Source organism: Neoarius graeffei, chromosome 21, assembly GCF_027579695.1.
Source record: "Neoarius graeffei isolate fNeoGra1 chromosome 21, fNeoGra1.pri, whole genome shotgun sequence".
Classification (NCBI taxonomy): domain Eukaryota; kingdom Metazoa; phylum Chordata; class Actinopteri; order Siluriformes; family Ariidae; genus Neoarius; species Neoarius graeffei.
Window position 1 is genome coordinate 45,946,649 of NC_083589.1, and position 14,325 is coordinate 45,960,973.

Consider the following 14,325-nt stretch of genomic DNA (forward strand, 5'->3'; position numbering starts at 1 on the left):
GGAAGACCCAGGACACGCTGGAGGGACTATGTCTCTCGGCTGGCCTGGGAACGCCTCGGTGTTCTTCCCGAGGAGCTGGCCGAGGTGTCTGGGGAAAGGGAAGTTTGGGCTTCCATGCTTAGACTGCTGCCTCCGCGACCCGGTCCTGGATAAGCGGAAGAAGACGAGACGAGACGAGAAAATTTGAAAAATTATATTTTGGGTTTTTTTTTTTTTCAAAAATTCAAAATAGCAAATGGCACCAGTTCACATGTTGCTTGATATGTATACAAAGTTTCATGAAGATATCTTCAGTAGTTTTAAAGATATGGCCCGGAAACGAAAATGTGACCGGACGGACAGCTGGACGGAACCCGTTTCTATATCCCCCACCAAACTTCGTTTGGGCGGGGGATAAAACGGTACAGGAATAACAATTTATGTCCAAGCCTCCTTTGATTCAGTGGATACTCTTAAAGAACTGCTGTGTCCATACTGAACTATGTTCATACTGAACATCCTTTCAGCACGTTAACACTTAACAGTTCAACTTTACTCATCTACACCAATATACTGTGATGAAAACTGCGTGTTAATGTATGGGGCTGGTTCCTATGAAAGTTTCTTCTTCATGTCATCTCAGGGAGTTCTTCTTTGCCATTGTCGCCTCTGGCTTGCTCAGCAGGGATCTGAACCGACATATGGATTTCTATAAAGCTGCCTTGTGACAATGTTAAAAGCGCTATACGAATAAAATTAAATTGAACTCATGCTGAGCTTTACACTGATGCCATCAGAAGACTGACACCCAATGGATTGGAACCCTAGCTATAAAGCAGATCAAGTGCAGGACAAAGAGAGGGACTCACAGTGCTGTGTGTCGGCTAGAAGAAGCATGAGCAGTGTACGGCTGTGCTGGAAGGCACGAATTGTGTGACATCTCTTGGCCAGAGACTCTCTGAAGCAACGCAGTGTGTCATCAATGTCCAGCGGTACAGAGACCACACACATGGCTCTTTTCCTCTCTGCAGAGATGAAAAACAAGCATGTTTAGCACCATCTTGAACAAGTTAGACTCTACAAGTGATTAATAGCATTTTGCTATTAATATGGGGCCATGTTCAAACTCAATATCAAAATAGTGTACATTGGTATTCAGCCTTCATTATTCACTAAAGACTGAAGCACTGCTCAGACGGTTAAAGCAAAATGGGAATTTTCCCAAAATACTAGTGTCAGAACTGATCACGTATATTCTTAATAATTTGAATCAGCCCAGAAAATCAAGTCTGAATACAGCTAACGTCTCACATGTCTTTGCGTATAGTATGGCCCATACAGTACAACAAGTACATGAAGGAGTAAGAAAGCTTGGATCCATGTCAGTCTTTACCTGGAGGTTCTGAGGCAGCGCTGCTTGCAGTGTTCTCACGCCAACTCTCCACACTGGAACACAAGAGCAGCTGCTTGTGTGCGTAGTTCCTGCAGGTCACCTATGGGTGATTGTCAATTACACAGGATTATTCTAGTGCACAGAGAACAAATATTATCTTTCACAATTTAAAATGCCTGCAGCATTTAGTTCACCTTTTCTCCAGTGACTGTCTCTGTGTAGGTGAAGTGTGGCTGAGGGACTGAAGGGCCTCTAAATTCGTGTATTCTTTCCAGCAGTCTTCTCTGAGCATATACCAGCACAGGGGTGATCATATGAGTGTAGTGTTCCCTGGAATACAGGCCTCAAGACATTAGTTTCTCTTTTTATTTTTCTTTCTTTCTTTTTTATAGGTTTTCATTTTCTGCTGACGTTCTGTAACAATTTTTATTTTTTATTTCTAGAGTAATTTTATTGTATTTTTAAAATAGAACCAGCTCAAAGAAGGATTATGTACAATTTGCAATCATAAAATTATCCAAATAGATATTTCCCAGTGGTTTAAGAGCTTGTTTATAGTTAGTAACCTCAATCAACTTCCAAACAACCAACCAACAAGAATTATATAACCTGGTGTTTCACAAACTGAAGTGACCATAATTAATTCCCCCCCCCCCATTTACTCCCCTACGTATTTGGTCATTTGCCAAGTCCAACCGCCCAGCTAACTCTCCTTTATTGCACAACATGTAATGCCAGCCTTAGTATCTTTTCAAACTGTTGTTCATGCTGCATCACGGGGTAGTGTAACACAGGAAAGCCATATAAGATGAGAATTATAGGATATGCACTGCAATTTTTCTTGCTTGATCACCCAATATACAGTAAAAGAATAGAGTACGAAGCAGGGGCGTCACTAGGCCTTTTTTACTGGGGCACGTGCCCCAGTAAAAATCAGCTGTGCCCCAGTAAGAAAATGTTGAAAGATTTTCGTAACAAACTAGTTTCTTTGGCAGATCATTTATCTACTGTAAGTTGTAGGACAGAGTGTGTTTCAAACTTCTATCGCCTCTTCTTTCTAACTAATTTTCTGATCGGTCTGGGAGATTCTCACTGTAAACATAGCGTGCGTGCGGCGTGCCATGAGTCCATTTAGCCTACTGGAGAGATGAGTCTACTCTTTGGATGAGTCAGAGAACGGGCTCTGGATGAGTTAAGGTATGGTAGTGCGAAGTTTTTGCAACAAAACTAAGCAAACCATATTCTAACAAACCCATTAAACTACATCGAATTAAACGATATTAAATTACTTTTCCAGATGGATATCAGACAATTCTTCTCACGAAACAGAGACAGGGGCAGGGAAACAGGGAAACATTTACATGCACATAGAGAAAATCGAATTTCTGCCGTAGCTCGACTGAAATCGAAGTTCTAAATGCCATGGAAACACCTTAGCTCGGCTGAAATCGAACCGAACTGGATTTCTTGTAATTGAGCTACGCGACCTAGATTATGCGATTGTAGCCGAGCTACTTGGTGCATGTAAACCCTATCGAGCTACGTAGTCAAGCTACTTACTTCAGCACTGCCCCTTCCGGAAGTGACGAGTGACGAGACCACAAGCAGGAAACACAACAGCCTCGGTCGGCATGACAACAGTAGTAGAAACGTGCACTTCTGGAGCAATGAGGAGACAGAGTTCATGCTCATTCAGCTTAAGGAGTTGAATATATATATATCAATGTTGCTGTCCTCGTCGTCGTTCTTCTTGTGAACACGGAACTGATAACTTTGTTTATACTCTTGAATAGCTCTTCTTCATGACGACAACCGGAAGTGTACCAACACGATGGGGCGTGTAGCGCCACCTGTGGCTCGGGTGCACAATGTACCTCACACAATAGCTCGATTTCCTTGTGTGCATGTAGGATTGGATTTCTCTGGCACCCCTGCTGGGACCCTTAGCTCGATTACCGACAGTAGCTCGATTTGGATGTGCATGTAAACGCACTGAGTGACAGATGAGGAGGAGGGTGAGAGAGGTAAGATTAAGGTTGTAGGCTATGTGCTAGTCAGTCATAACTAACCAGCTAATTTCGTGAATCGTGAGAGTTGAGGTTGCATAATAGAAAACTTGAATCAAATACATAAAATTAGTTAGGTTACTCAGCTGTTTAGCTGTTCCATGAAATGTTTGGCAGGTTTACTGCATATGAATGACAATAGAGTATGTTTAAATAAGCATCTTCATGCATTCTTGAACAGACTCTCCCTTTTTAACTTTACCAGTAGATGTATATCAGGAACGTTAAGGTGCATTGTGCGGGGGGGCATTTTGTGTGTGTGTCGGGGGGGTGGGGGGGCAGTGCCCCAGTAAAGCTTAAGCTTAATTCCTAGTGACGCCCCTGGTACGAAGAGATTTTCTCCTACGTTTCCCAGCTTGTACTGCAACCAGGAAGCTGGGAAGCACGAGAGGTTTTATTTTTCTCTAGTAACTTTGTGACTTCTTCATCTTGGAATTTCTGACTTTTCAATCTCTGAATTTCTAATTTTTTTCTTGAAAAGTTATGACTTTATAATCTCCAAGAATATCCGAGGTTTTTTTCTCGTAAATGTTTGACTTTAATCTCAGAAATTCTGAGGGGTTTTTTTTCTCAGAATATCCCCCCAACTCTGTTTTTTTTTTTTTTTTAAACCTACAATTGCCCTAATACACCGTCTTAAGCTCCACACTACATCAGTTAGGGTTAAGGACTGTTGCCAGCTGAAACACTGTAATAATTAGTCAATCAAAAGCCCTTAAGTATTTGCTTATTTAAATCCAAATGGCAACTTTTTTCTTGGGCCAGGCAGTGTATTTCATCATGTATATCAACATAACACATATTCATAGTGTAAAATAAGTTAATACACGATAGCAATCCAGAATTGCAGATCAATATTGGGCGTGATATCAATGCTCAGCATTGATCTGGTAGATGTCGACACATTTATTATCGCTGGTTTAATAACTGGCCTGAAAATGTCCTCTCGTTGTCTCTTTTCGTCCATCTACTACCTATCCTCTACATTTCTCAGTGAGATGACTCACCGTGTATAAAAGTTGTATAGCAAGGCAAGGTGAGCAAGTGTTTCCCATTTGGCCTGGTAGAAGAGGAGCTCCAGTGTGTGCAACATCAAGTTCTTCATCCACTTCAGATCTCTCACCATGCCATCATTCAGAGGCCTGGCCTCCAGATCGTCACCTTCCTCATCATACACCTTCCACTGCTACACAAAGAAAGCTTTCAGCATGAAACACCAAACAGATTAGGTTATAACTGATTGTCTTAAAGTTTACAGTGAGAAGCTTATGGTGGATGAGTGTATACTGTCTGAAATGACCTGCAATTTCTCCATCATGTCCATGAGCAGCTCTGAAGCCAGAGCCAGCAGAGGTGTGAACACTGTGTAAAACTGCTCCAGCGTCAACGTGCTGGGAGTCTCAGCGCTCTGGCTACACTCCACCAGAAATGCAATTGTGTTGAACTGGTCCCAAAGGATCTCACACACCCACTGAAGAGATGTCCAAAGACTTCCCCGATAGGCTAGAACCTGAACAAATATTCAAAAAGCACAACAATATCATTAACATCCAAGCCAAAGAAAGAACACTGCTTTTGGATTAAGTGTGGGCTTATGTGTACCATGGCTCTCCTGAGGTGTACTGAGGCCTTATAGATTGTGTCCAATGGCTTAAACAGGATGCGATGTGGAGAAGTTTCGATTATTTCACTGGCTTCTGAGTCACTGGTCAGTTGTGTGCGTGGACTGTCCAGCTCACTCTCCACTTCACTTTCCCCTGCCCCCTTTCCACTGATGTTTCGTGCTCCTAACAAGAGATCTGCCATATAAGTACATGTTCGCGATGAATAAAGTCTAACAGACTGATGATAATACATGGACTGGTCAAGAATTCCAATATTCCAGAGGAATACACTGTATTTCAGAATTTTACATATTTATATTTTATATTAAATTAGTAAAGCATTAAGCTAAAAAGTTTTAAATTATAAAAACTTATCAATATATCAGAGAAAAGACTGAAACCTAACCTGTTTAACATGCAACGTTAACATTCATATTTTTAAGAATAGCTTGGTTTATCAAATGTTTTATACTTAGATTTTAACATGTGATAAGATGTGATGCATTATACAGAAATCCCTCCAAAATTCTCCCTCACCAGTCCTCAACAAGGATGCCCAACCCTGCCAATCTTGGGCTTTGTGAATGGTAGATTTGAGGATCGAAGGGCTCAACTCAGGAGATCTGGTGTGTTGGGAAATATGATTCCATTTCACCAGTGTTCCAGTTCGTGCGAAGGAGAAGAAGTGCAGTGACAACTTGCTATAACTGTAGTTTGTAAGCAGAAAGTGAAAGAAGTCACAATGGTGCTAACTGCAAGGATGAGAGAAAAAAGTCTCCATGTTCGCATGTCCAACATTTAAAATAAAACACAGTATATTAACTTTGCCACATAAATATGGAATAACACAACACTTCCACATTCCTCTGCTCTATTCATTCATTCATCCATTATCCGTAACTGCTTACCCTGTCTAAGGTCACGGGCAAGCTGGAGTCTATCCCAGCTGACTATGAGCGAGAGACGGGGTACACCCTGGACAAGTTGCCAGATCATCACAGGGCTGACACGTACAGACACACAACCATTCACACTCACAGTCAATTTAGAGCCACCAGTTAGCCTAACCTGCATGTCTTTGGACTGTCGGGCAAACCGGAGCACCCGGAAGGGTGCTCACCTGGAGGAAACCCATGTAGACATGGGGAAAACATGCAAACTCCACACAGAAAGGCTCCCTTCGGCCACTGGGCTCGAACCCAGAACTTTCTTGCTGTGAGCCAACAGTGCTAACCACTACACCACCGTGCCGCCCTCATTCATTCATTTTCCTATGGACCATCATGCAATCAATCTACTGACCTTCATTTTAGGATCACTTGCACTACAATCACTTTATTTATTCTTCATCTCATCTCATTATCTCTAGCCGCTTTATCCTTCTACAGGGTCGCAGGCAAGCTGGAGCCTATCCCAGCTGACTACGGGCGAAAGGCGGGGTACACCCTGGACAAGTCGCCAGGTCATCACAGGGCTGACACATAGACACAGACAACCATTCACACTCACATTCACACCTACGGTCAATTTAGAGTCACCAGTTAACCTAACCTGCATGTCTTTGGACTGTGGGGGAAACCGGAGCACCCGGAGGAAACCCACGCGGACACGGGGAGAACATGCAAACTCCACACAGAAAGGCCCTCACTGGCCCCGGGGCTCGAACCCAGGACCTTCTTGCTGTGAGGCGACAGTGCTAACCACTACACCATCGTGCCGCCTTTATTTATTCTTTCACTACTTATTTATATTTTTATTTACATTGTAATCTGTCTTCTATGCATTATTCTTTTTCTGTCCTTGTAATTTGTTGTGTATTGTACTGCTGAAACAAAATTTCCCTCAGCAATAAATCAATAAGGTACACACTCTCTCTCTCTCTCTCTCTCTCTCTCTCTTTAAAGATTCACTTTAGCGAATCTTCTTCAATGTACATTTTTCAACTACGGAGTTCTTGTTGGATACAAATGTGGATAAGTGCAAATGTAAAAATGATTCCTGTAACAATATGAGCATACCAGTGTTGGAGAGGTGTTACAGTGTGAAGTTGTAAGTTCTTGCTCAGCAGACCCAGGTGTGCTTGAGCCAGCATCAGGTTGATGCGGCATCGCCAGGGCAACTCGTCTGAGTGGATCTGTCTCATCACCTTCTCCTGCTGGTGCCTTTTCAGTGAACTCACCAATTTAATCAACGTCGCCATTGCCTTGAATTCTCTGCCAGACCATACAATGCATCAGCATACAGTACACATGACATCAAATAATCAGACCACAGGAATCCTATTAGAGCTTACTTCTCAGAGTCTTCTGAGCTGGAAACTGATTTCTTCTTTTTATAAACTCTGTTTATCTGGAAACAGACAAAAACAGTCAGAACTTGAAGGGTTCTTGAAGTGAAAGGTGTGTCAAGGAAGATGTGTATGTGTAAGTGTGTTTGTCCTCTTCATTTACTTTATTACAGTACTGTATGACAGACGCCGTGAACCTCTTCGGATCTTTCCTCAAGTTCCCGTAAGGCTCCTTTGACAACACCAAATGTACATCTCGGCTGTTAATAAAGAATACACTTTAGCCATGCAACCAGACAATCGCACAGATATGTCCACACCCATAAACACATACAGACCTCTTAATCCAGCTGAAGATTTTTTCCCCCCACTGTATTATCAGTTTCAATTGATCCTCTTGCAAAGCTTTCTGCAGCAGGAGTGCAGCAAACTCCATGAAGCAAGACGTCTGTTTAAACTTCATCACTTGTTGGGGAAAATACGCATATGTATATGCATTACAATTACTGTATCTGTGACAAAAAAAGTGTTCACTGCTGTATTATGGTGTCCAGCTTACCATTTTTGAAAGCATTCCTGAGGGAGCTGGAACCAATGACCTTGTGCAGAATTTTGGGGTCCTCTTTTCCACTGAGGTCATAATCCAAACAGTCTGCTGCTTAAAGAAAAGGCACTCACACTAGAAAACTCATCTCATCTCATTATCTCTAGCTGCTTTATCCTTCTACAGGGTCGCAGGCAAGCTGGATCCTATCCCAGCTGACTATGGGCGAAAGGCGGGGTACACCCTGGACAAGTCTCCAGCACATCACAGGGCTGACACATAGACACAGACAACCATTCACACTCACACCTACGGTCAATTTAGAGTCACCAGTTAACCTAACCTGCATGTCTTTGAACTGTGGGGGAAACCAGAGCACCCGAAGGAAACCCACGCGGACACGGGGAGAACATACAAACTCCGCACAGAAAGGCCCTCGCCGGCCGCGGGGCTCGAACCCGGACCTTCTTGCTGTGAGGCGACAGCGCTAACCACTACACCACCGTGCCACCCCACTAGAAAACTGATTTAAATATTTTTAACACAGAGCTTGTCTAAAGCCTCAGTCACAACCGGCCGTACGTGCTCCTACGGCCGGTCTACGTGCAAAAAACACAAGAAACGCACGGAGGGCGCGCATGTGACGTGCTGATTTTCGAGCCGTAGACTGGCCGCAGAGGTTCTTTGTCATGTGATGTCAAACAAACTCTACGGGCGCTTACGTTTTTTTCAGGTTGCAAGACAAACTTACGGCCAACGTGCGTCTTTCTCCACAAACAAACAAAAAAAAAAACGCAGCAATTTGGGAAACACCAAAAATCGCACGGCCAAAAAAATCGTACGTCCGGTTGTGACCTAGGCTTAAGGCCTCAGGGTCATTCTGTCGAAAAGACAAAAGTTAAAAGGCTACTTCACAAAGACTTCCGATGTTTTTTTTTTCCATAATAATACAGAGCAATACAAGTAAATAACTTCAAGACATGCTGTTATAGAAAATAATCAACAATGGGTTGGTATGATGCAGCCAGATGCAAAACAGAGTTACTGTTACCATCCCATCATGAACTATTTTCCATTTTTTAATCCTTCAGAGTTTAAAACATGATCTTATCGACCTGATTTGAGATAGGATGACCCTTCTTTGCGGGCTTTCTACCTTCTTTGCTCGAGGCTGGGCTGTCACAGTTTACAAGCGTGTTCATTTTTTCATGCTGCTTCAATGCAATAGACGTCAAAGCCTTCAACTCCTCACTAGGTTCACCCTCCTCTTCAGCCACTACCTTCTTTTGGGGTTTCTGTACCTAAGAAACAAAACACATCCGCTATAATTTACATTATATCACTATATAATCTTTAAAAAATCTTGATAAACTTCATGGCTTAAATTAGGACTATTGTATGGTTGTTTGTACCTGTTCAAGACTGGCACCAACATGATCCAATGATACTCAAGGATGGGACTAGGTACAGTAAGTGCTATTTTACTACTTATGCTGCATGAACAATTAAGTTGTTTATGGACAGTAAGTTAATCAAGCGCAATTAGTGATTGCGGTATCAATGCAGCACAAACAAAGTGAAGTAACTATCAGTTTTCTAACCTTTCATTTATTCGTTCTCATTCATTCATTCATTCATTCATTCATTCTGTTTAAAGTGAATTTAATGTCCTTAAACCCCACTTTTTTCCTTGTACAAAGCAACAATCATTATGTTGACTGACCATGTGTTTTCGAACCATAGCTGATCCAAAAGGCCATAAATTAATGGAAAATCAATAAGATCAGCTGATTTTCATGGACTCGGCTGAGACTGAACCGGAAGATCCCGAAGGGGTGCGGGACGTCACACGTGTAACAATCCAGATATCAATTTCGTTCATGTACACAGCAGTGGTTAGACCAGTCTTGATATGGAACCACGTTTTGGAGAGAATTCTGATAGTGATTGGGATTCTTATATGTCAGTTGAATGGGCAGATGATTGTCAAGGATATTCCGGAGTAAATGGTTATCTTTTCCAGCCCCCTAGACGAGAAACTGTCCTATGCCAGTTCACGACAGTCCCATTCACCGCCAATAGCGCACCACCAGCCAGAGAGGATTGGAAACACAGATTGGTTTGTGGATTTTTATTCTAAGCTGACCACTGCAAAATATAGGGAAAATATTTACATGTACCTCAATAAATGCAGAAATATTATATTTAAAACGTACACTTATTCAGTGTAATTATTGAAAGAAAATATGAAGTGGATGATAACAGTGGAATCGACGAACTGTCCAAATGTCAGCTCAAATGTCATTTATTAAATAAATAGGTTTCTTTTTTGCTCCAATAATTCCCATGTGGTCGTTCTAATGGTGATGAACATTTGATGAATCAGATTTATTATTAGTAGGCGACACGAAATCTGCCCGCTTCGTTTGCACAAATCTCACCCACTGTCGCTTTAGATTAGCGTCATTTCTTGGAAATTCGTGAACTGAATCTCCTGTTGTATATGGATTTGAACATCCAAACACAATGCAGCGCTTTCTCATCGTTATTTTTGTAAGATTCCAACAACAATATCCAATTTCAGCGAGTAAACAAGCACAGAGTCAGATTAACCGAAATGACCCATATAACCGGGGTTCCACACGTGACATCATGCGAGATTAGCCCTGGGCAAGGCTGCCTTTTTCCGGGATCTGGACGCTGTGATTTATCGATAGTTTTGTGCTTGATAATAAAATAACAAATAATTAATGTTATTTTCCTCCCTGCTTTATGAATTCATTTTGGTCGTTACTAATGATATATATTCATTTTAAAGCATTACAATAAGGCATTACATATACTTTAACTGTTTTATCCTGGCCAGGGTGGCAATGGATCTGGAGACCATCCTGGGAACACTGGGAATAAAGCAGGAAATTTTATATATTTAAAAAAGAGTACCGGTACTCACTCTATCACGCTGCTGGAGATTCTCATTTATTTCCAGTAGGAGCTGCTTGCCCTGTTCCATCACTGAAGATGCCATACAGTCCTCTTTCAAGGCTTGCAAGCCCTACACACATAAAAATACACACAATTTGTCTTTGCGATGCAGTCTCAGGTTACTATATTCCTGGATTTGATAAACAATGGAACAGAGTACAATCAGTGATTGCATGCAATAACATCCCAATGTCCTTGGGGTTATTTTGACAGAAAATAATTCATTTGGCAAAATTAATTGATAAAATTGGTAATCTGAAAAGCAGGGCTATGTAGTGTCTCGAAGGACTTGGACAAAAGAAAAAACACAAGAGCAAAAACATCTATTGTTTCCAATGGCAACCACAATTACAACAGAGGCTCTAGGAGCAAAGCCTATCAGTATCAAAAACTTTCATTAACTGATCCTTGTACACATTAGTAATAAAAACCCTTGAAAGACTTTAAACTCAGGAAATTATTAGGTGTAGCTAATTTGCATATGAGGTTCAAGGGTTTAGCACCGCGATTAAAAAAAGAGGACTGAAAAGTAGCAGTTTTACAAAAAGGTGTTTCTAAGTACTTAATTTCACTAGACTTGAATCATCACGTGTGACCATGACTTAGAGTAGAGTGGGGGAAAAAGCCCCCGTGGGGTAATACGCCCCCGTCCTGTTTTACCCAAAATAACCACCAGATGGCGTAAAGTTACATTTCTATTGTTGCTATGGACTAGCTTGACAACGGGGATATACAAATATCCACTGTGGATCGCATATCAGCAACGCAGCGGAGAGAAATCAAATTTCATGGTAAGTGATATAATTTTCAGATATCAGTAAAACTGTATTTAGATAGCTGCTATTTCGTCAGATATCACAGCTGTGTATGTGGTATGAGTAGACAAGTCAGTACGTAAAAAAAAAAATACATTAGGTATAAAAAGTTGAATCACATTTTGAAAGTAAGACCCTTTTTTGTAAAAGTGTAGTCTGTGGGGTAAAAACGCCCCCTTAATGGCGGGGTAAATGGCCCCCAGGGGGCATCGTTTCCTTTTATCATAATTACTGTATTTCATACATTTCTGAATAGCAGATACATAGTTTTTAATAACATCTCGCTTACCTGGTTGAGTAAAGCAAGTAATTTGAACTTAATATTAAAAATAATTGAAATTAAAAAAAAAATTGAAATTAAAATCTCATCTCATTATCTCTAGCCGCTTTATCCTTCTACAGGGTCGCAGGCAAGCTGGAGCCTATCCCAGCTGACTACGGGCAAAAGGCAGGGTACACCCTGGACAAGTCGCCAGGTCATCACAGGGCTGACACATAGACACAGACAACCATTCACACCTACGGTCAATTTAGAGTCACCAGTTAACCTAACCTGCATGTCTTTGGACTGTGGGGGAAACCGGAGCACCCGGAGGAAACCCACGCGGACACGGGGAGAACATGCAAACTCCACACAGAAAGGCCCTCGCCGGCCCCGGGGCTCGAACCCAGGACCTTCTTGCTGTGAGGCGACAGCGCTAACCACTACACCACCGTGCCGCCAAAGCAAAGGGGAGTTCCATATACAATTCGTACATTGGGGAGTGCCTGTTAGAGAGCGCACTTGTCCTGGGCCATCAGCATAGTGAGGTAGGGTGGCCAGTTCCTTTCCTCGCCGCCTTTAACTTCCCCGGTGTTTCCACCAGGTCCCCATTCACTGCTGGGTGGACAGGGAGCGAGCCCCAGATCCCCGTCGAGCCAAGGCTCGAACCAGGGACCGTTCGCTTAGCGGTCAAGCGCTCTAACCACTTGGCCACCTGCGCTCTGAAATTAAAATGTGAAATATAATAAAATAATGCATCTATTCATTAATTCAGGGATATTTTCTTGTTTCTTTCACATTATAGGCTTAAGTAAACACTTTTGCTGTCCAAACAGCTTTTTTTGAGTGAGGGGGCTTTTGCCCCACCTCAGGGGGCCTTTTACCCCACTGGGGGGGTAAAAGGCCCCCTTGGCACAATGTTTGTTTTTGTTAAAAAAAAAAAAAAAATTAAGTATTAACTTTAGGCAAACTTTAGGTGGCATTATTGTTCATGTCACTGTTGTCAAAACTATGATTAAAACTAAACACATGGTTCATTTCAACTTGGAGAAAAACTGAATTTTCCTTAAGGGGGGCTTTTTCCCCCAGTCTACTCTACATATTTTAAGAAACTAGTATCAGTGTCAACATGTCCATATAAAGAAAAACTAAGTCCTTGACTTCGCGGTCATAGGTAAAAGGTAACAGATCCAGTTGAATAAGTCTTTCTTGATATTACAGTTCTCCTTGCTTGACTTGTAGGACCCAATGTGTAGCGCTTCTCTGTATCCTTTCTGTTTCAAATGTGCAATGCCAGGGGACCACACTTCAGTGGCGTAGCACATCTGAGGTTTCCCCAGGGCAAGATATAATGTTCTCCTTACGTTCAAATCAGTCAGCATAGGACAAGTGCGTTGTAATAAACCAAGTAATTTGTTTGCTTTGGCAGTGACTGCATGCAGATGAGAGTCACATGTCATTTTGCTTCTTATGATTACCCGTAGGTCTTTCTCGTCTTTCATGTTTAATAGTTTCACATGTCCTAGATGGTGTACAAATCAAAATCAAAGTCCTTCCCATGCGGCGCATAGGGCAGCGCTGATCTCCGTAGCCCTCTCACATAGCTAGGGTTACAGTGGGGGGCTAGTCCTCTGATAACCGCGAGAGTTTGACTCCCCACTCGCATCTGCATTGCTAGATGGCAGTAGGTACCATTTTTATGATGGTCTTTGGTATGACCCGGCTGCGAGTAGAACTCGAGATCTCCCGCTCGAGAGGCGGACACGCTAACCACTAGGCCAACTCGCGGTGCAGATGGTGTACAAAATTCACCTGATATGCTGGTAATACCAAATGATATAAGAACACTTATTACCTTGGCTAGATAGTGTGTGATGCAGGCCACCATATGATATAGTGATTCAGTCGTAGCGAGAGGTCTTTTCTGTTTGAGTGCAGCTGGAATCTCCTGCAGCACCATCAGACACTTCAAAAGCACCTGAAACAAGCACAAAGGATAGTTTGTATGGTTTTGTAATTCGTAATTAAATAGTTAAAATGTCAGGAATGTAAAAACATTAGGTTCAAAGAGGTTACAAAGATTAGGTTCCAAAAATGCTACATAAACATCCTTTTACAGAAAACATTAGCAACGTTACAACAGAAACACGAACATTTTAAATGAGGATGGTATAGAAAATGAATCAATACCTTCTGACTAATCAAATTCAAGCTTTCAAGATTTCGACCCACCTGAATCACAGGGTCTGATGGAATCTGAAAGAAGATAAGAGGTACCAGGAGGCCGTAGCAGGTGACTACAGCCTGTAAAGCTGCACTACTGTCATTGAGATGTAGAGCCAGGTCTATGGCCACAAGTATCCTCTCACACTCTGCAAGTCTAGCCTCCT

At 42.1% G+C, this 14,325-nt stretch overlaps 1 protein-coding gene across 1 annotated transcript in view; it reads right to left on the bottom strand.

Annotated features, from left to right (window-relative positions):
• Positions 1-14,325, bottom strand: part of cfap54 (cilia and flagella associated protein 54) — a 69,702-nt gene that overhangs the window by 31,814 nt on the left and 23,563 nt on the right. Inside the window, exons 26-41 of the mRNA XM_060903236.1 lie at positions 14,168-14,323; positions 13,791-13,913; positions 10,827-10,928; positions 9,030-9,168; positions 7,889-7,987; positions 7,668-7,794; positions 7,493-7,589; positions 7,336-7,391; positions 7,061-7,255; positions 5,604-5,749; positions 5,041-5,225; positions 4,739-4,948; positions 4,446-4,624; positions 1,567-1,702; positions 1,373-1,472; positions 849-1,004 (exon numbers count right to left, since the gene is read on the bottom strand). Coding sequence (XP_060759219.1) covers positions 849-1,004; positions 1,373-1,472; positions 1,567-1,702; positions 4,446-4,624; positions 4,739-4,948; positions 5,041-5,225; positions 5,604-5,749; positions 7,061-7,255; positions 7,336-7,391; positions 7,493-7,589; positions 7,668-7,794; positions 7,889-7,987; positions 9,030-9,168; positions 10,827-10,928; positions 13,791-13,913; positions 14,168-14,323 — 2,206 coding nt within the window. The remainder of the gene's footprint in view (positions 1-848; positions 1,005-1,372; positions 1,473-1,566; positions 1,703-4,445; positions 4,625-4,738; positions 4,949-5,040; positions 5,226-5,603; positions 5,750-7,060; positions 7,256-7,335; positions 7,392-7,492; positions 7,590-7,667; positions 7,795-7,888; positions 7,988-9,029; positions 9,169-10,826; positions 10,929-13,790; positions 13,914-14,167; positions 14,324-14,325) is intronic.